The following is a 22,701-nucleotide window of genomic DNA, read 5'->3' as shown; positions in this document are numbered from 1 at the left end:
TATTTTATTTTTTTAATTGAAACTTGGTATTATAATAAGTTTTTACTTAAAAACAATTTATTTTATAAAAAAAAATGTTCCTGGAAAAAAATAATTACATTAGTAAAAAAAAATAGTTTTTAATTAAAAATACACAATCTTTTCCTTTTTAATTAGTATCGTTAAAGTTTTTTATGAATATTGTGTCTAATTTCCATTACATTTTACTCAATGAATTACGCAGCTAATATAAAAATGAATAAGAGAAAATATTATTAAAAAAATTCATGTATAATTTTATTCATTATCTTTTTTATAAAATTTTATTTTTTTATTATATAATTAAATAAAAATAGATTTTAAAGTGCTATGCAACAGGACGCGAACATTATCACGAAGTGGGCTTGTTTTGTAGATCTAAAACTTCAAAACCCAGAGAATTTTTGCAAGCCTTCAGTCAATTTAAAGCCCTTCCCTAACTGCAGAGCCCTCGAACATGGGCTTGTTTTGTACAGCACCGCGGGGTCAAGTCTTGAACAGCATATAATATTTTTCTCGGCCTATCACATTTTTATCAAAGAAATACTACCGGCGAGGTAGTCAGCTAGAGATATGCCAGGCCTCATAAATGATAAAAAATTGTTTTTTTAAGTTGGAGCAGTAGTTAAAAAGATATATATGACATGCTTTTTATTTTTACTTTTTAATTCAAATCATGAGACTAGCAAGCAATTTGTTAATTTTTTTTTAATTGCAACATATTTATGTTCATAGGGAATATATCTTCATGATCGCTTAGAAAAAAAAATTAATTTTTATTAATATATCTCATATGGAGAAAAAAATAATCCATGGTGCTCTTTTGATAAACTCCTAGAAAAATTCATTGAGTGAAGGTATTTGAATCAAAAGGTCACAAGAATGGCATGCGACTTGCATCAAATCAATTGGGTTTAAGAGGATATTAATTTGATATATGTTTAGACTCTATGCGTGGCTGAGTTTAGAGATGGTGAGTTTCGTAACTCGCCAAATATATATATATATATATATATATATATATATATATATATATGAGCTCAATATTTTGACTGAACCCAAAGGTGATCTTCACCCAGCCAGGAAAGAAGCAAATTTAACTCCTCCTTTAGTGATTGCAGATGTTATCACTCGTTTTAAGAGGAGAATCTTTACCCCAGTGGAATCTTATGTCCCGTGCCCATCTATAGAGGCTCATGTGGCAGTATTTTCTCTGCCACAACCTCCTATCTTATCAGCTATAGAAGTAGTAGTTAGGCCTTTCACTATGGCTGTTGTTGGGAGTTCAATGATGATTTTACTTATTTGGCTCTTGATCGCACTCCTTTTAATTTTCTCACCCTAGCAGATAAGAAGAGGCATCTCATAGATGCTGTTGTTAGTTGAAAGTCGGACCTTGAGAAGACTAGCCTTGAGGTGGTGACAGTGTTGGAAAGGACCCTTATCATCCCATTAGACATCTCTATGATGTCTGATGAAAGCTTTCATCGCCATGTGACATTAACTAGCCAAATAACCTTTAATGTAAAGAATTCTTCTATTTTTTTTTATGATTACTATTTTAACATTTATCATTGGCAAACCTCCATGATATGCACCCACTGGGTGGTCGAAAGAGGTCATGTAAGAGAGATCGTGGCCATGAACAGGGCGAATCAAGCTACCTTCAAATGACTGCAAGGGGTAAAAACTATTATAGAAATCAAACTGCATAGCCTTAAGGTGGCTTATTTCACACTAAAGGACCAAACACAAGGTCTTGCCTTTCAATTAGGCTCAAGTGAAAAATTGCTTCAAACTACCTATAACCCAGTGGTTCCTCTAAGATAGAAGCTTCTTAAAATGAGCGTCTCCCAAGCTAGTTTGAGCTTACTACTGCGCGGATTAATCTTGCTGTTGCTAGGGAAGAAGCCCAAATTCTTAGGCTAAGTTGGAAGCTTCAAGGGACTCTCCCGGGAAGTTCTAAGAATTTTTTTAGAGGGTTAATAGCTTTGACCAAGACCATGAATGATAAGATATTTCTTACCATGTCCAACCTGTATTTCTTCAATCTCTTTAGAGGAATTCAGGTGAATTTCAGTGCAGCCTTCTATCTAGCCCTGGTTGCTGATTTTGCAGACATTTTACTAGTCAGGATCGTTGCTGCCTAACATGGAAAGTATATAACTAAGAAGTGTGGGCTAGATTATTAAACCTCTCTTTATGTGTGTATTTTTTGTGGTTTTATGAGGTTGACCGGTGTAACATACTTTATTTAATAAAAAATTCTATTTAATAGAATTCACTTATCTTAATGTTAATTTGTATGGATATAGAGTTTTTATCTAGGTACAACACCCATACTTACTTAAACATTTCTTATTTTTTAGCTTTTAATTGTTTTTGAAAGTTATTTTAGATTAATACAAGTTAATTCACCCAACTTATAAGCAAGTCTTAAGCCACGTCATGGACCAACAAGGTATTGTAACTATCCTTTTACCTTTCTCTAGTTGGCCAGCTCGTGTCTCTATTGATGGTACCATGCATGCAGAAACAAACTAGCTATAAACATATAGTTTCTTCACAGGGAGACAGGCCCCTTGCTTCATAAATATTGGCTTCCCATCGTGATCAAATTCTAAATCAAAACTGTCTGAATGCAGACGCCAGGCCAATTCAACTTTGTTGACCCGTTCATCAAACACTGACCATGTGTCAATATTTAATTTTCCCATTGTTTCAGGGAAAGAATGGAAAGCAACATCTTCTTTCTTCGACGTTTACATTAATTTCCCCCTCTCTTATTTAACCCCTTTTCCTTCTATTATTTTTGTATTTTCTGTTATATTAAGCATGGTTTAAACTGGATTCAGTATTAACTTGGGATAAGACCGGCGTATTAAGTTCAGAGGTTCAACTCAATTTTTTTAAAAAAAAATTAGGATATATTATTTTGATTTTAAAAAAAAAATTAATAAATTTTTAACTTATTTTATCTGGAGCATCCGAGTCCCAGATTAATTCGGATTTTTAATTAGGTTAAGTCATGTCAACTCCATTTTTTATTTTTTTAAATCCAAACCAGTTTAGGTTTTAGATCAAAAAATTAAGCCATTACTGAATTTTTTTCTCTTAAAATTTTCTAAAGATCTTGTGAATTTTTTTCTGCATGCCTGGATTCATTTTCAATGATATTAGTTCATTCATATTCATATATATGATTAGGTTCATAGTCAGAGATGTGCTCCTTCGTTTAACAAATAAAATTCCGAACTATAAGGAATAGTTTTTTTATATAATTTTTTTAATTTGTCTTAATTTGACTAGACCAAAAATATAGATTCACATCATATTTGTTATTTTCATAGCTTTTTCACAAAGAGTATTATATTTCTAGCTATCTGCAAATTTTCTCTTCGACAAAACATCTAATACTATTTGAGTTTTTTGGAATCCAAACTCACACCTCTAAAAATGATCCAAAAATGCAATTTAACTCTATCTATCTATCTATATGTATTTTTGGATGAGTTTTCACATTCCGGGATTAAGCCAATCTCTTCAATTTAATTCAAACAAATCTATGTACTTCAAGATTACAAAATTCATAAAAACTTTACTTCTCATCCTGTATTAAAATGGTGTTTGGTTTGGAGATATGATGTTTTTTTTTAAATATATAACCCTTTTCAAGTACAAACTACATCTTTAAAAACTAAAAATACATGTTTTTTGTGTGAATTCTATAAAAAAAAAGTACTACAACCACCTCCAAATTAAACACCCTCTAATATTTGAACTTCATGATTCCCCCCATAAATATTGCTACTAATAAATTCAAACATATATATATATATATAATCAAGACCAAAATATCCTTGACATATGTGTTACTATTTTTTAATTAGCATCTAATAATGTAGATATATAATATTAATATTCGAAAAAAAGTGTACTATAAAGATAATAAACAATACATGTTGCATAAATATTTTTAGAATAGAGGGGATGGATTTTTTTTTTTTTTTAATGTGGGAGCTTTTGTAAGAGAAAAGAGGGACTAACAATACAAATGACAAACGACAAGCGACAAGTGACAAATGAGCAAACATTAAACTAGAATCATTTACTATTCGCTATCGATGAGGTTTGATCGAGGTTGCTGCAAATCTCTCGAAGATTATGACTTTTTCAAGGCTGTTATGGGCTGGTAGGCGCACTAAATTGAACAGCTTCCAGTTTACTCATATTGATCCCGTTAATAAACAAAGACTTCGCTTCCATATTTCATGACTCTGATCAGCTCAGTCATTATATTTTAATGGTGTGAGAGCTTCATTATTGGTGGAGCATAAACCATCAACGCATAATTAAGAAACCTTGCTTACTCATGAATCGGTGAAATGCGGCATTAGGAGTAAATTAATAACGTTAGAATTTCCGGTTTTTGTTTATTCAACAAGAGGTCTAATGGATTTGAATTACATATTTAATAAGGATAGAATTTCTAAGTTTGAATCATAATTCCAAAATAAGAGTGTCCCAACAAGGATTAAGATATCTTGTCCATAATTCAGAGTAAAGGAAGCATCCAAATTTAGCCAGCATCCATGTTTTTTAACCTAAGCTGTCTCTTTTTGAAGAGATTTTTACCTTTGATTGACTATATATATATACACACATTTATATATGCAAGTCAGATGTTCTAGTCCCCAACCCAAATTTCAGTATTCTTTTTTTCTCAAAATAAATAATTTTCCCGCATTTCTCAAGTTGAAACTCTTGTCCTCATCCTCGATTTAGACTACGCAAAAAAAAAAAGTGAAAGCATTGCCCCTCATTAGAACAATAATTTATCCTCAGCCAGAGTGCTGACTAGACACGCTAATTTTGGTTGAATTACTCGCTTCAGACTTTTCTCAATAGTAATCCATGGTTGTTCAAGTCAATTCTAGCGTGCTCGTTTACTTTTTTTAAGATCATACGACGTTTACATCTCTTTTTAGCTAGCTACCCAAATACTATAAATATATGCATGTAAACACATGCATGCTGTAGTATCAAACATACCAAGAGTTATCAAAACATGGCAATGCTTTTGCAAGCAAGAAGAATATTAACACAAACCCTGCCTAGATGCAACTCAAACTCATCGCAAGCCTTCGTTAAGTTACTAGGATCAGCAACGCGGGGCTTGCACGATAATGTCCCGAGAAGTAAGTTGTTCGATCCGAATGCGACGTCAGGGAAAGTCATCACTTGCAATGGTAAGAATTGCAGCTTGCATTAGCATCCTATATATATGTTGATCGATCCCTGATTGAAACTTGCTTTATTGATTCGTATTTTTCATTGGTTTTTATGGTCATCAAGCTGCCGTTGTTCGGGGTCCGAAACAACCTTTTCTCATGGAAACAATCCGAGTTGATCCCCCGAAGAAAATGGAGGTCCGAATCAAAATCCTCTACACTTCAATCTGCCACACTGATCTAAGCGCTTGGAAAGGCGAGGTAACATAACACTAAACCACTTTAACCTTAATCTACTTTGATGCAGTTTAAGTTCTTGTGCTGATCACAATAAAGTTACTGACGTTGTCGTTGTTCTAAAGAATGAAGCTCAGCGAGCATATCCTCGAATTCTAGGACACGAAGCTGTTGGGTAAGACATGTTCCTAGTACTATTATTTGATCAATCAATGTCGTGTTTTCTCTATTTCATTACCATTTTAAGGAGACTTGGATACGTTTTGCAGGCTGGTTGAGAGTGTAGGTGAAGGTGTCACGGACCTTAAAGCGGGCGACCATGTGATTCCAATCTTCAATGGAGAATGTGGCCACTGCCCCTACTGCACCACTAAGACAACCAATCTCTGCCAAACTTATCGTGTCAACCCGTTCAAGAGTGTGATGGAAAATGATGGAAAGTGTAGGTTTTCTACCATGAATGGAGAGCCCATATTCCATTTTCTCAACACATCAACTTTCACCGAGTATTCTGTGCTTGATTCTGCCTGTGCTGTCAAGATTGATCCCAATGCTCCCCTCAAGAAGATGAGCTTGTTAAGTTGTGGTGTCTCTACCGGTAAGATACCGAAAATTCATTGATCTCTTCTTGTTCTTGAAGGCCTAGGCGCCTAGCTCCCTAGTCCCTCCCATTATCACGTGGATATCAAAAATCTCTGGAGACTCACTCTGAATGTGTATGTTTTTTTAATCTTGGACTTGTGAATATGATGTTGAACCTGATTAGGAGTAGGAGCTGCATGGAATGCTGCCAATGTACAACCTGGATCAAGTGTGGCAATTTTTGGTTTAGGGGCCTTGGGACTTGCAGTAAGTGAATTCCTTTTCATTTGTTTTTCTATTCTCCCAAGAGAGACATGAACAGGGCATGTGAGTGTGGCAAATTGTTTGCCATGTTTTGCAAAACATTTTCCCCTCCTTTCAAAATAATTTACATTTTAATTTTATTTGAAATTAAATATACTTTCAATAAATTTTATTTTCAACACAAAAATTCAATCTCCCATTCATTCTTTTTATTGAAATATCAAACAGAAAACATACTTTCATTCAATTCTTACAAGGCACTAGATATATCACATATCATGCTTTATATAAGCATATTTAAGAAGATCAGTAGAATTCATAAGAACATGAAGCTTAGCCTAAATTCTTTTGATCACAGGCTTCCGAAGGAGCACGAGCCAGAGGAGCATCCAAAATAATAGGTGTTGATATCAACCCAGAAAAGTTCGATAAAGGTATCCTTTTCATTTATTGATTCTTCATTTTTCCAATTCCCACCAGAAAAGAAAGACCTGACCTTCGAGTTTTATGGCAATGCCTTTCGATATGGTTGCAGGCAAGGAAATGGGAATGACTGACTTTGTAAACCCAAAAGATTGTTCAAAGCCAGTGCACCAGGTTGACAACTAAAATATACATGGAGTTTTCTCTATCTTAGATTGCTGAGCATGTGACTGTTAAGTATTAACCATCCTAGCAAATGGTGTTGCAGAGAATCAGGGAAATGACTAGTGGAGGTGTGGATTACAGCATTGAGTGTGCAGGGAATGTGGAGGTTCTCCGAGAAGCCTTCTTGTCCACTCATGATGTAAGTCACTATTAGCATTTCATTGCTCTAGTTTCACCCTCTCTTTTTTGTGTGTGGGCGGGTTATTGTAAATATTACTCAAGAACCAGATTGCCCATCGCTCGGCCCTCAAAGCTTGTCAATAATGTTGACATGTGTGGATTTTGCATGTGACAGGGCTGGGGAAAGACGGTAGTCGTCGGGATTTATCCCACTCCTAAAATGTTGCCTCTCCATCCAATGGAGTTGTTTGATGGTCGGAGCATCTCTGGGACAACCTTCGGAGACTTCAAGGGAAAGAGCCAACTTCCTGAACTTGCCAAAGCCTGCATGAACGGGGTCAGTTTAACGCGTCAAATTTCTCTATTACATGTGTTTGCAATATGTTCATTAGCAAGCAAGTAGTTCGTACATAGAAATTTAAGGAGAACAAAATAATCGAATTTCGTTACAAGCATGCTTTATTTTGTTTCCAGGTTGTGAATCTAGATGGGTTCATCACGCATGAACTTCCGTTTGAGAAGATAAATGAAGCTTTCCAGCTGCTCGGTGATGGGAAGGCACTGAGATGTCTTCTGCACGTTTGAGGTCTAATAGGCAAGCACTTGAAGGCTAATGGCATTGACATGGCAGCAAGTAGTTTGTTGAACATTTGTAATGTACATTAATTGTACATGCATACAGAAGAAAATTGAAATTCATTTATTAATTTCTGTCAATAACAACACCATTAGAGTTGTTTTTATGTTTGGGTAGCAAAACTGCAGCTTTCATATTTGTTAGGTCTTGCCACCTTCTGAAATGATGATTGGATTAACATGGCAACGCCTATCACCTGAGAAATCAACTCCTATTGGATTAATGACTATTGGTTCAATATGAACAAACACAGCCAGTATCAAGTAAATTTGGAAAAAAGAACTGAAGCCATCTAAGTTATCGATTAGGTGAAATTGGAACTGCATCAATAACCATTTCTCATAAACACAAGACTAAATTTAGTTTCAGAAAATTCTTACGGAAGTTCAAGTATCAGAAACTGGTTGGAGAAGCTAAAACTTCAGGGCGAGTCCACACATGTTAGAGAGGAATAATGCATTGAATCTTATAGAGCCTCGAAGTTCCATTCAACTCTATATGTCTAGAATAACCAAAAGATAAGTCCTATGATAGTAGAGATTCAAGGGAAAGGAGGAAAGGATGGAGACATGAAATATAAAACAAAGGGAACATCTTTACATTGGTGTAGTGTATGAGAATAATACGATATAAACAATGGTTTCTCTTTAAAGTTTTTTTTTAAAAGGGCCGAAATTGATAGAGAAAAAGGGGATTAATTACGAATGTACTGAGAGAAGTAATTTAAAATAAGGAGTACAATTAACTCTAAGAATTTAAGAGCAGAATAAAAAAAAATAAGGGGAAAGTAACGGCCTCTCTTTAGTAAAGAGAAGGCCACCATTATGAATAAAAGGAAAAAACAGAGAGAATATTTCTGTGACTGTTTGGATTCTAAGAGAGAACATATCAGAACAGCAAATTGAAAGAAATATCGAGAAAGATACCTAGTAAAAGCATTACGTAAACAAGAATCAAGAAAACAAAAGGGAATTAAAAAAGAGAGCCCCCCTCCCCAATTCTTGATGTAGTATAAAGAATTTGCTCAAGGAGAAGTAGTCGTGCCCCATTTCATATATGGGGGTAGTGTGTGCACTCCATTGTCATGTCCGCTTGTAGTCATGATGGACCTCATGGCTCTTCTTACTTGTGTCAGCCGATCACTTTATGCTATCCCCTCAACTGTATTGTCATTCCATTTCCTCTGGTGTCATCAATGGTTAGGCTCGGGGTTTGTCGTGACTATGTCTGTGCTGGGAGCCTAGGGGTCTGTGTGTGGGTGTATGAGTGAAGGCCGAGGATTGGTGCCTTTTGAAATTCAAAATACTTGCCATCTATTTGCCACATCTCTCATTAGTGGTGGACGTGTTGAGGGGCAATAGGGATGAATCGTCCATTCAAGTAAACAATGCCAACATTTTTTGCCATGTTGGTAGATCTATACAATGCAAGGAGTTGGTCTTTTTCTTTATTTTCACCATTTCTTCACCTTGTCTACCTTTTTCTCTCTCTAAATGATTTTCTGCGAGGCAAAACCACATCCGACCACCACTAAAACATGCTCAAATTCACGACAAAACCCCATTTCTCGATTCTCCCATAGTTGCTATAGAGTTTTAGGACCTTTATTATGCCTTTGAGTTGGCATTTCTAACGGGTTCATAGCGTTCTTACATGTTGTTCTCGTTTATTTCCACCAAAATCCAATCATCAGGATTTTATAAGGTTAGATACTTTTTTTCAACTTGAAGATTTTTCTAATTATAGTAAACCTGAGTAGGATAGAATCTTGGTCTGTACTATTCATAGTGGAGATATCTCTGAAGATCAGTTAGTAAAAGGGGCCAGGATACACCATACACCTTATGAGGGGTGCAACTTCTCATGCATGTTCAGATTCGGACACGACACTTCAAATATTCATAGTGTATGCAGAGGCATGATAATACATTGAAAATTATTCAAAATAAATTAAAATTCATTCGAGTTTCAAAAACGGCATTCGAGAGCTGCTGGAGGTGGTCGGAAACTGTTGGAATTAGAACTGGGCATGCAGCGATTGTGCGTGGTTACATGTGCTATGTTTACATGGATATTGGCGTGAAATGGAGCAAGGAAGAGAGATGCGTGACTCACACAATGTCTTCGAAACCCATGAAAACGGATATAAATGAAAGCTTGGTTTAAGTGGAGATGTGTTGGCTACTTTGATCGGGAAAGGGGAGTTGGGATTAGTGGTCGCAACCGTGCTTTGATTTTCATTTATTAGTTGAGGAAGATCAGGTGCTGTGGCTACTCTTTTGGCACGGTACTGCTGTGTTTTTTCTTCTTTTTTCGAAGATGGCTATGTGAATGGGCTGATTGTTGCAATAGCAGGTTGTTTGGTTGGCTAGTGAATGATTGGCGAGGATGGTTGTTAAATTTTAGTTATTATTGTTTTTTATTTAAAAATATATTAAAAAAAATATTAAAATAATATTACAACGGATATTATTTCTCCAGTACTTATTTATATATCTTCCACTATATTATTTGATTCTCCATAATTCTTGCTTATAATTTTTTTTTATAATATTTTTTTATTTTTTATTTTTCAATCCTGTTATTTAATATGATATTTTATTTAATTTTATCAGTTAAGTACTATGTTGATAATAAATTAATTTTTATATTTTTTTATCGAATGATAAAAGTCCCCCCCACCCCTCCTTTATTTATGTTTTGGTTTTTTTATTAAATTTTATCTTATAACATGGAGATTTTAATTCTTTTAAGTTTCTTTATTTTTTTTTAATTATATTTTTTAATATGAGCTTTTTATTTAATTTTATCATTTAATATTATATTGATTTTTTTTCTTACTCAATGAACAAGGTCATGTCAAAGCAATTTTTACATAATTTAATTTAAGAATCGGGTTTAAGCAAATTATACACGGATTGGGATTTTTTAAATTTAAACAGTTATACCAAGTTTTATGATAATATCAAAAAAAAAATTCAACAATTTAGATGTTATTTTTTTATATTTAAAATTTTTTTAAAAGCAACACAGCTCGTAAAGCATCATTGAATTGAATTAATAAAAGTGATGGAATATCTAATTTTGAATTATAATTCAGAATAAAACATGCCATGAGCTGTGTCAGATAATCCTCAGCCAACTAGCCTGAGCATGCTCTCTAACATAAAGTCCTCAACCCCCAGAATTCTGTCTTTATCAAAATAAATAATTTGCCTGTATTATGCAAGTTGAACACTTATCCACATCCTTGATTTAGACTACGCAAAAAAAGTAAAATTATTTCCCCTCGTTAGAACAATAATTTACTCTCATCTTGTAGCCTCCAAATAATAGCAAAAATTAGCCAGAGTACTGATTAGACATGCTAATTTTGGTTGAATTAATCGCTTCAGACTTTTCTCAATATATAGCAATCCATGGTTGTTCATGTTAATTCTAGCGTGCTCGTTGGCTTTTTTTCAGATTACACCAAGTTTACATCTCTTTTTAGCTAGCTACCCAACTACTATAAATATATGCATGTAAACACATGCATGCTGTAGTATCAAACATACCAAGAGTTATCAAAACATGGCAATGCTCTTGCAAGCAAGAAGAATATTGACACAAACCCTGCCTAGATGCAACTCAAACTCATCTCAAGCCTTCGTTAAGTTACTAGGATCGGCGTCGCGGGGCTTGCACGATAATGTGCCGGGAAGTAAGTTGTTCGATCCGAATGCGACGTTAGGGAAAGTCATCACTTGCAATGGTAAGAATTGCAGCTTGGATTAGCATCCTATGTTGATCGATCCCTGATTGAAACTTGCTTTATTGATTCGTATTTTTCATTGGTTTTTATGGTCATCAAGCTGCCGTTGTTCGGGGTCCGAAACAACCTTTTCTTATGGAAACAATCCGAGTTGAACCCCCGAAGAAGATGGAGGTCCGAATCAAAATCCTCTACACTTCAATCTGCCACACTGATCTAAGCGCTTGGAAAGGCGAGGTAACATAACACTAAACAACTTCAACCTTAATCTACTTTGATGCAGTTTAAGTTCTTGTGCTGGTCACAATAATGTTACTGACGTTGTCGTTGTTCTAAAGAATGAAGCTCAGCGAGCATATCCTCGAATTCTAGGACACGAAGCTGTTGGGTAAGACATGTTCCTAGTACTATTATTTGACCACTCAATGTCTTGTTTTCTATATTTCATTACCATTTTAAGGAGACTTGGATACGTTTTGCAGGCTGGTTGAGAGTGTAGGTGAAGGTGTCACGGACCTTAAAGCGGGCGACCATGTGATTCCAATCTTCAATGGAGAATGTGGCCACTGCCCCTACTGCACAAACAAGACAACCAATCTCTGCCAAACTTATCGTGTCAACCCGTTCAAGAGTGTGATGGAAAATGATGGAAAGTGTAGGTTTTCTACCATGAATGGAGAGCCTATATTCCATTTTCTCAACACATCAACTTTCACCGAGTATTCTGTGCTTGATTCTGCCTGTGCTGTCAAGATTGATCCTAATGCTCACCTCAAGAAGATGAGCTTGTTAAGTTGTGGTGTCTCTACCGGTAAGATACCGAAAATTCATTGATCTCTTCTTCGTTCTTGAAGGCCTAGGCGCCTAGCCCCCAAGTCCCTCCCATTATCCTGTAGATAGCAAAAATCTCTGGAGACTCACTCTGAATGCGTGTTTTTCTAATCTTGGACATGTGAATTTGATGCTTAACCTGATTAGGAGTAGGAGCCGCATGGAATGCTGCCAATGTACAAGCTGGATCAAGTGTGGCTATTTTTGGTTTGGGGGCCTTGGGACTTGCAGTAAGTAACATCCTTTTCATCTGCTTTTCTAGTCTCGCATGGGACAAATGAACGGGACCCGTGAATGTGGCAAATTTTTGGCCATATTTTACTTCATATTTTTGCCACTTTTCAACATAATTTACATTTTAATTTTATTTGAAATTGAATATACTTTCAAGAAAGTTTTACTGTGGGCACAAAAATACAATCTCCCGTTCATTCTATTTATTCACAAATCAAACGGAAAATTATATGTACATATATAGGATGATCAGTCCAATTCATAAGAACATGAAGCTTAGCCTAAATTCTTTTGATCACAGGCTTCCGAAGGAGCACGAGCCAGAGGAGCATCCAAAATAATAGGTGTTGATATCAACCCAGAAAAGTTCGATAAAGGTATCCTTTTCATTTATTGATTCTTCATTTTTCCAATTCCCACCAGAAAAGAAAGACCTTACCTTCGAGTTTTATGGCAATGCCTTTCGATATGGTTGCAGGCAAGGAAATGGGAATGACTGACTTTGTAAACCCAAAAGATTGTTCAAAGCCAGTGCACCAGGTTGACAACTAAAATATACATGGAGTTTTCTCTATCTTAGATTGCTGAGCATGTGACTGTTAAGTATTAACCATCCTAGCAAATGGTGTTGCAGAGAATCAGGGAAATGACTAGTGGAGGTGTGGATTACAGCATTGAGTGTGCAGGGAATGTGGAGGTTCTCCGAGAAGCCTTCTTGTCCACTCATGATGTAAGTCACTATTAGCATTTCATTGCTCTAGTTTCACCCTCTCTTTTTTGTGTGTGGGCGGGTTATTGTAAATATTACTCAAGAACCAGATTGCCCATCGCTCGGCCCTCAAAGCTTGTCAATAATGTTGACATGTGTGGATTTTGCATGTGACAGGGCTGGGGAAAGACGGTAGTCGTCGGGATTTATCCCACTCCTAAAATGTTGCCTCTCCATCCAATGGAGTTGTTTGATGGTCGGAGCATCTCTGGGACAACCTTTGGAGACTTCAAGGGAAAGAGCCAACTTCCTGAACTTGCCAAAGCCTGCATGAACGGGGTCAGTTTAACGCGTCAAATTTCTCTATTACATGTGTTTGCAACATGTTCATTAGCAAGCAAGTAGTTCGTACATAGAACTTTGTCGAGATCAAAATCATCGAGTTTCGTTACAAGCATCCTTGATTTTGTTTCCAGGTTGTGAATCTAGATGGGTTCATCACGCATGAACTTCCGTTTGAGAAGATAAATGAAGCGTTCCAGCTGCTCGGTGATGGGAAGGCACTGAGATGTCTTCTGCACGTTTGAGGTCTAACAGGCAAGCACTTTAAGACAAATAAAAGAGAGCAAGTTTATTTAACATTTGTCATGTAAGAAAATCGAAATTCATTTATTAATTTCTGTCAATAACATCACCTTTAGAGTTGTTTTCATGATCGGGCAGCAAAACTGCAGTTTTCATAATTATCAGATCTTGCCACCCTCTGAGATGATTGTTGGATTAACAATCATCTATTAGAGAGGACATAAGACAGGAATAATTCGGAAAAAAAGAACTGAAACATTTGAGCACAAGCCCAATCAACTGAAAAAAGCCATCTAAAATATCACCTAGATGAAGTCAGAAACTGCTCGGAGAGGTTCAAACTTCAGGGCAAGTCCAATCCATATTAGACTAGGGCCTCAAAGTTCCATCCAACTCTATATATTGCTAGAATAACCAAAAGATAACTCCTATGATAATAGAGATTTAACGCGAAGGAAAGGATGGTGACATGAAGATATATAAAACAAGGGGAACATCTTTACATTGGTGTGTTGTGCGTATCTAAATATATAAAAGCTGACTTTAAAGTCAGTTTGAGCATCGAACACTTCAAAGCACAGTTATGCGAGGACCACGTGGTCGCACAGGTGTCTTTGATGGACTCACCCTGAAAATAGAGAACATCAAATGTTAGCCAAAGCATTTATTAGTTCTTCTCAGTCATAAAAATTGAGAATTTTATGGGGAAGAGGTACATCTTGCAATCTTACCTTATCGGCAATGAACCCAGAACCACACCACTACAGTTGAGAGCAGCTATTGCACTTTCAGCCTGCATAGCGAATTTACAGGAGCACAAAATGAGTCAACATATCACTAATAAAACATGAAATCATTCTGATACTGGATAATATCTTAGCCAGTAAAGCAAAGAAAGGCAGACAATAACAAAAACAGCGCAAAAAAGATAACTACGTTATAACAGAAAAATGCAAGTGCACATGTAAAAGTACTTGCAAAAAAATCCTGGAACCATCTTAAAACTACAGGAAGCACCACTATCACTTCAGTCACTAAAAGTATCATCTGTGATAATTGTTGATAGTTTAGAAGAAATCTTCCCAGCTTATCAGATGATAATGCAATTTAAACATGTATCTCTGCAAATACTAGCACAAGCCATGGCAAATCAGGGCATCAACAATAGATTTTATGGGCCTTAAAGGGGTCCCAAGTATGCTGACTGCTACTATTACATCCATGAGTTTCAGAGTAAATACCATGTAAACTAATAACATCTTTGTATGCAAGTGCACTAATTTGGAAACATTTCTAAGACAGTGGTGAGAGATGTAACAACATGCCTTTATGACAGCCAATGTAATAACAAGAGTTTGATAATTACACACAGCAGAAGTATTCTCTTATGCAATAAGAAACAGTCAGAAAATGTTGGTTACTGAAGGCTTTCATACAGACTAACATGAAACCTGATCAAGTTGAGTGATAGTGGAAGGGTATATATTGAGTCCACATCCCATAAAGGAAGTTCTTTTCATTTGAAGAGTAAAGAGAATAAAAGTAGCTAAGCTTCGCACCAACAAGTTCAGATTGCAACACTGCATATACAAACAGAGGGTAGATAGTATCTACTAGATACATGGACTGCACACGGCCAATAAGTCAACCATGGAGCTTGTTACCATAAAGCATTAGTGCCACTTAAAAGTGATGATCTATTAGAGGTTGAGTTATAAAAAGTACTTGATAATAATTAGCACAATTATGTAGTTTTATGTACAAAATTGATTTTTGTGACCAATACAATGGGATCATTTATATACCATCTTAATTCCATTGGGTTTTGGTTTGATGAGACAATTTATAAAAGATCAAAGTAGAGTGAAATTAGAAAGAAAATCTCTGAATCAAAAGGTCTACAATAAAGTTTAAAACATCTTACGGGGCATGGATTCTGAGATGTAATTCTTGATGATAAGTAATCCTAAATGCATATTGTGTTTTATTAAAAGTGACAACATGAAAAAAACTGTTTCTTCCTTAATAATCCTGGAGAATGGAGGATATTTCTAGAAACCATTTGAGGAATCTTGTTATCTTATGAACAAACCTAGCCACTCTAGAGATTTTTTAGGCATAGATAATCCTAGGTTTGTTGAGTGTGACTGCACCATCACAAGTCAAAGATCCATCTCAGATTGTTTGTTGGAAATCCAATAAATGGATCAATGGTAGTTATTCATTTTAAGGAATATAGTTTTTTTGTTTGTTTTCATTTAGAGGCTCCAAGAGTTCCTATGTCTACAATTTCTCTTGATTTACTGTAAAGAACTCACTTCCTAACTTGCATTAGAGTCTATCCGGCATGACGCCTGTTCTCCATAATAATGGCCATCCAAATTATTACTCAAACAGTTATATTAAAGATTCCTTCATCTTACAACTCATAACTATGATTTTTAAGCAATCTGCAATAGAAAAAAAGTATGAATAGCACAACATTATCAACTATCATTTATGAATAGCAAAAAAATCAACTATCTCTGATAAAGAATAGTGCCATAGTATAGCCGAAGTATAAAACACATGATATAGACAAATTTATGTAATTTCACTTTGATGCATGTCACTCTTAGCAGTTACAAGAAAATTAAAATGCCAATTCTTGTGAACTTTGTTATTGTGTCAAAATGCTTCTTGATGATGAAGCTCCATTACATGTATCTAGAAAGTTCAGCAGCTTTGTCAGTTCTTTTGTGCTCAGAACTTCTAATCTTTAGCAGGAATTAAAATATTAATAGCAATAAGAACCTTGGCCTACCATTGTGTGCTAGATGGGTGAAAAAGTCAAAGGAACAGCCTTAAGTCTTCATTTGTTAGCTCTCTGGCACTTAAAAAAGGTTTGTTCATTACTAAAGGGAATCCTAAACCAACTGTCTCAAAAGGTCAACACTTGACACCACTACATCACTCATAATTAGTCCTGTGTCCCTTTCAGGATGTGCAAGAGCATAGAGTCCCTCCTCAAACCAACCTTGTCCCCTAGAATCCTTATTACCTTGCCAACTGATTCCCTAAGCTCCACCTATATTTGTTTGATATTGAAAGAGAGTGAAAGTTCAGCATTAGAGGATGAAGCAATTACCATAACAAACTCCACAAAAGCAATACGAGTAGGATGATGATGATCTCCTAGCAGCCTCAGGTGATACACCTGCATCAGACAAGCCGGACCATAAAATAACCCGCTAATAATGTTGTAACATCCAGAAGAAAAGAACTTTCAAGTTCACAGGTTGTACTAACAAACCTCTCCGCAGAGTGATTCAAAAAAGAGTTTAATATTTGCTTGAGTAAGCTGCGGAATGTTAAGCGTATTAGACTATGAAAAGAACATCAATTACAAATATTTCTCATGGAAAAAAAAGGTTATGTTTTATGATGAATAATCCAAATACTCACATTCCGATCAATATTTGTACAGTAGATAGTTCTTGCGCACATTTCACGCTCATCATCATTCTAAAATCCAAAGTACCAATTGATCAGCAAGATAAATAGAATCAAACTAACACATAAAGGCCTATTGTAAGAAACTTGGCATGATTCAATGGCCATACAGCAAAGCATCCTCACCCTGGGCAAAAAGGTTGGGTTAACCGGTGCAATAGCTGTTTTGGAGGGCAGCACTTTCACAGGGTAGTATCCAAGCATTGTCCCAGACAGACTCAAGGCAGCCTGAGCACCTTCTGTATATCCAACCACCACAGAGTAATTAAGCATATAACCATCACACACACATGATGGAATTCTAAGGTAGGCATCGAATCAAAATAGCACATAAAATTAACATTACCCTCATCAGTGAACTCAATAAAGGCAAAACGAAGTACAGATTTGGGATCACCACAGATCCGACAGTCAACAACCTGCAGATGAGACAGGAACTTGTTCGAAAGTACAGTCCTATAAAAGCTGTCTAGATAAGAAACTAGATTAGCATTACCTGTCCACAATTAATAAATAGAGCTGCTAGTTGCTCTTCAGTGACCTAATTCCATAAAAGAAGCCAAAAAATTAGTTAGCACAAACAGATGATGCAGTCAGAAATCGCCATAGAAATCAAAAGAAGAACAATCACACAGAAGCATATACCTGTTGATCAATGTCAGAGACATACACAGTCCTGCGAACTATCTCCTCCTGTTGAGCCATACTTGTCCTGCTACTGATTCTACGTTTCACCTGACCATAATTTTTCTTCTGAAACGAGCAAACATACAATCAACAAATCCTAGAATTCATAGGCATTAAACTAAAGCCCATTAAAGTTCACTAACCTGAAAGGATAATAAAAACTCATTAAAATCAAATAAAAATGCTCATCAAAGTTTGTATTTTTAATTTGACCATTTTAGACAAATGTGAGCAATAACCTTCAATCAATCTAAGCAAACAAAAAAATAAACCCAGTTGTATTTGCTTTTTTTCACTTCAAATATCCCAACACCACGAAGCACAAGATTCCATCTCTGTATTTCATGCTCAAAATATCCAATCCAAGCCCAAAAAAAAACCCATCTAAACAAATAAAAATCAACATAGAACAGGCTCTTGAATCTCAAAGTTCCATCATTTTCAAAACTTAGACTCGCATACCACTTGGCCGAGTTCAATTAACCCTTGTCAATTCTCTAAAACCACAAAAATACTATACCAAAAACATTCAAAATTTATTCCTTTTTCTCTTTCTGAAATTTGTAATAAAATATACTTAATTAATTTTTTTTTAAAAAAAGGCATTAATTTTTTTACCCTTCTAGCAGCATTTCCATTAACTTGTCCACTTCTGTCGAAGCCATTTCCATTCACAACCAAGTTGAGGTTGTTGTTGGTGGTGGTGGTGGTGCTGCTGCTGCTGCTGATATGGTTGTTGCCATAAAATCCCCCATTAACTCCATTGAATCCACTAAGCCCATTAACTCTACCAAAATTGTTGTTGTTGGAATGTGAAGGAGGCACAAACTCAGCAGCCATGGGGTTTAACTTAGAGAATAACTCCTGCAACTCTCTAATCTCCCTCTTGTAACTCTCCCCACCATCTGATCTCTGCTGATGATGATGATCGTGGTGATGAGCCTGATGATGGCCCACCTGGGAAACCTTCATGTACAGAGGCTGAATCGGAGCATTGTTGTTGTGATTGTGATGATCCTGATCATTTGATGATGATGATGATGAAACATTTGAGTCCACGCTAATATTCCCCAAATCAACACTAGCATTATCTCCAACAACCATGATTTTGCTCTCTAACAAACCTCAAAATCAGCTACAAAACATGAGAAAAACACAACAAAGAAACCATTTTTAGAGCTACAAAAATACAAAGACTCAGGGCTAAACTAAAAGACACAGAACCCACCTCAAAATAACTACGGAGAAAACAAAAAACAACCCGTCAAAAATAACCACTGAGACAACAACAATGTCGAATAAAAAATAAAACTTTACACGGAAAAATAATAAAGAAGCAAACTTTTTAATTCCTTGCAGTGGTGTTTGATGCTGTCTGTGTTTTCTTGTTATGCTGTCTTTGGATTTATTCTTGGATCTTGATTTCTTCACATTTTGGTCTGAAAAAAAAAATGGAAAGTGAAAGAGAGATTGATTGTTGAAGTTTGGTCTTACTTTGTTTCCTTCTCTGTTTTGTTTTGCACACCTAAAGTCTGTCAGCCTATGCTTCTCCTTCTGGACATCCTTGTATCTTTCTTCTTTTGTTTGGTGCTAATGACAAATTATCATCCATCTATGAAGAATGTTTCAATTCAGTCCTAAAGCCAAAACTTTTCTCAATCTTGCTATTAGACTTTTAGTTTTAAAATCGATGGGAAAAATATTGGATTAATCAGATTAACTTAATTTTTTATTTTATAAAAAAAGTTAAAAAAAGTTAAACAGGTTTTGATTGATTTTTTCCTTAAGCTAATTAAATCACCGGCTAACCTAGATTTTTTATCGAGTTATATAAAATTAATTCTTTTTATTTTTATTAAAACCCAACTCATTATAAATTTTGAATTATTCGAATCATGGGTTAATTTATTAGGTTGGGTTTTAAAATAGTAATTAGGTTGTGGTTCATATATTAATTTGAATTTCTAGTTAAATTTTATTTTATAAAAAGAAACTATGATGAATTTGTTAATTTAATTTATTAAAATAACTCATTTACATATTTGTTTGACTCTATTTTATAATGTACAAATAAAGTTGGCCAACAAATCTTTCCACAAGTTAAATACCATCTAATTATTTTAATATTAAAATTTTGCTTAAAATAACATAATATAAATTTGTGTTGTAGTGTAATAAATTCAATAGTTCACAAAGAACAAATTTATTTAATATCAATTTACTCTTTTGGTTAATTAATATAATTTTAATAAACTCTAAGATAGATTTTATTTGGTTGTTATGTAAAATTTGTTTAATTCCCCTGTACGTGTAGCATTGGGGTTTTTTAATTTCTTTATTATTAATAAATGAAACTTGACTCGTTAAAAAATATCATTAAATTACTAATAATTGTATTTATAATAATAAGTTTTCTCACTTTCTTCTATTATTAATTAATGAATCCGGAATGATCAAGGAAAATAGTTATTAGATAATCGGTTGTTGGGCTGGATCATGAGATTGTAAGAAAAGCAGTAGTATGAATAATATAACATTTTTGGAGGACTGATTTGTAGTTTACACATCATGGTAGAATATGTACACGCGGCATGTAATTACTGAGCGCGATTGTTGAATGGTTAGCATTGTACTATTGGCTGGTTGGTTTGGGAACGCGGCTGCGTGATATTTTAAAAAAATTTAATTTTTTATTTTTGTTAAAATTTAATATAATTTATATATTTTAAATCATTTTGATGTGTTGATATCAAAAATAATTTTTAAAAAATAAAAAAATATTATTGACATATATTTTAGCACAAAACATTATTTGAAAAACAACCGCAACCACACTACCAAACACACTCTATATGCATAGCTCTTAAGCGTGCCGGGTTGATTAGTCATATTTTGTTTTTGCGATTAGAATTGAATTTCAAAGGTGTATTTAGTTTTAAAAATATATAATTAATATTTTTTTAATAATTTTAATATATTAACAATAAAAAAATTAAAATTTATTTTATTATATTTTCAAGCAAAAATATTTTTAAAAATTTTCATACACTATAATAATAAATACGCACAAAATAAACTCTGAAAAATAAATTTTGAATTGGTTAATTTTTTAATTAAATCAAATAAAATATGAATTGATATAAAAGAAAAAAAATAAAATATTATTATTTTAATAAAAATGTTTTTCATATTTGTGAGTTGAATTGATACTTCTAAATTAACATAATGAAATAAGCTTTTTATTATTTTAATAAAAATATTTTATTCATATTACTTCTGTATTTATGAATTGACTCGGTACTTGTAAATTGATCAATAATTGAAGTATTTTTTTTAATTATATCCTAAATCAGATACAATCATGTTGTTTATTTTTAAGTTTATAAATGGTAAGACATGTTTATTATTGTGTTGAAAATATTGTTTTAAAAAAATTGATTTTTTTCAAATTAATTTTATATGGTGTTTTTTTAGATAGTTTTAATTTGTTGATTTTAAAAATAATTTTTAAAAAATAAAAAATTATTTTAATACGTTTTCGAGTGAAAAATATTTTAAAAAATAATCACTATCATAATATCAAACACGCTCATAGTATTGCCTTAAGTAATAGTTCATGAGATAGTTTTTAATATAATTTATGCAAAACTATAATATATACTGATCAACTAAATATTTTCAATGTGATTGGAGCAAAACAGAAATTTCACCACCTCACATCATACGAATAAACAAAGCTTAATTTTTTCTATTTGAGAGTATGATAGTTTATGTTTTTTTATGTCTTTTAAAAATGTTTTTTATTTTAAAATGCATTAAAATAAAAAAAATATTTAGATTTTTTTTTATTTTTGACATAATATTAAAACAATAAAAAGCACTAAAAAATTAATATTTTTTAAAACCAAATGTATTTTTGAAACATACTTGTATACAATTTTAACCGCAATGCCCAACTATTAATATTCTTTTACTTTCTTACCCCATCTAGAGGTGCTGCTTCCTGCAGTGTTGCTGCTGTGGAGATAGCTGAGTTCCGTGCTGGTTGGTGGCTAATGCAAAAGTGACCGATAGCTGGCCATGAAATCAGCGGAGGGTGTTTTGGGGATTGAAGTAATAAATGACAGCTTGTCTTATATCCATAGGAGATTTTCTTTCCATTTGTTTTTTCTTTTTAGCCTTTTTTGACTTTCCAATTTGTTGGGATTTCTATAGGCTGCTGAAGAAGAGAATTTTTGGACACTAGCATGCTAAAAAAAATGATAAAACAAAATATTGTAAAAAATATTTAGAGAAAAAATACAGTTTAGAGATTTACATATAATATATGTGATTTTGAGAGTCACAAATGTCATCTAAAAACCTTTTCAAATTGCAAAATTCAAAAAATACGGTATTTGATAAGGAGAGAGTAGAGAGAGAGAGAAAACAAAAAAGAAAGAAAATATCTTGAAGGCACACTAAAACTTTGATGATGACATCATTGATATTGTTGTAAATATATCAATTAGATAAATCCAACGACATCAAAGAAAATCATCAGTGGTGACTGAAATAAGTCACACGAGCAGCCCACGGGGAAGTGAGCCCTGACACATCTGGACAGCTCGTATAGCCAACTCTGTTCACCGTTGGTAACCTTATTTTATGTCGTTGGACTCGTTTTGTTAAA

The 22,701-nt window shown here is 34.2% G+C and overlaps 3 protein-coding genes across 6 annotated transcripts; 2 read left to right on the top strand and 1 right to left on the bottom strand.

The window, feature by feature from the left end:
* Positions 1–5,075: 5,075 nt before the first annotated feature.
* Positions 5,076–7,843, top strand: LOC133703949 (alcohol dehydrogenase-like 3). The gene is made up of 10 exons (XM_062128699.1): positions 5,076–5,267; positions 5,374–5,510; positions 5,612–5,661; positions 5,756–6,084; positions 6,253–6,335; positions 6,691–6,766; positions 6,868–6,929; positions 7,024–7,119; positions 7,276–7,437; positions 7,575–7,843. Exons 1-10 carry the CDS (start codon positions 5,087–5,089, stop codon positions 7,683–7,685), a joined length of 1,287 nt encoding a protein of 428 aa, XP_061984683.1. The 5' UTR covers positions 5,076–5,086; the 3' UTR covers positions 7,686–7,843.
* A 3,762-nt stretch (positions 7,844–11,605) lies between these two features.
* On the top strand, positions 11,606–13,959 carry LOC133703726 (alcohol dehydrogenase-like 3). The gene is made up of 9 exons (XM_062128348.1): positions 11,606–11,728; positions 11,830–11,879; positions 11,974–12,302; positions 12,470–12,552; positions 12,858–12,933; positions 13,035–13,096; positions 13,191–13,286; positions 13,443–13,604; positions 13,742–13,959. Exons 1-9 carry the CDS (start codon positions 11,627–11,629, stop codon positions 13,850–13,852), a joined length of 1,071 nt encoding a protein of 356 aa, XP_061984332.1. The 5' UTR covers positions 11,606–11,626; the 3' UTR covers positions 13,853–13,959.
* A 171-nt stretch (positions 13,960–14,130) lies between these two features.
* LOC133703725 (polyadenylate-binding protein-interacting protein 12-like) lies at positions 14,131–19,595 on the bottom strand. 4 transcript variants are annotated; one of them, XM_062128345.1, is made up of 11 exons: positions 19,258–19,595; positions 18,648–19,164; positions 17,988–18,095; positions 17,839–17,883; positions 17,689–17,761; positions 17,469–17,581; positions 17,295–17,354; positions 17,143–17,190; positions 16,978–17,046; positions 14,582–14,643; positions 14,131–14,478 (listed from the first exon to the last, which is right to left on the bottom strand). In XM_062128345.1, the coding sequence occupies exons 2-11, from the start codon at positions 19,131–19,133 to the stop codon at positions 14,421–14,423; spliced, it is 1,122 nt and encodes a 373-aa protein (XP_061984329.1). In that variant the 5' UTR covers positions 19,134–19,164; positions 19,258–19,595; the 3' UTR covers positions 14,131–14,420. The 4 variants fall into 4 exon arrangements, with proteins under 4 accessions (XP_061984329.1, XP_061984330.1, XP_061984327.1 ...); XM_062128346.1 differs by having other exon boundaries at positions 19,347–19,595; XM_062128343.1 differs by having other exon boundaries at positions 19,372–19,595.
* Positions 19,596–22,701: the final 3,106 nt, after the last annotated feature.

The sequence above is a fragment of the Populus nigra genome, chromosome 9 (genome assembly GCF_951802175.1).
Source record: "Populus nigra chromosome 9, ddPopNigr1.1, whole genome shotgun sequence".
Taxonomy (NCBI): Eukaryota; Viridiplantae; Streptophyta; class Magnoliopsida; order Malpighiales; family Salicaceae; genus Populus; species Populus nigra.
This window is presented reverse-complemented; position numbering and strand designations above follow the sequence as displayed.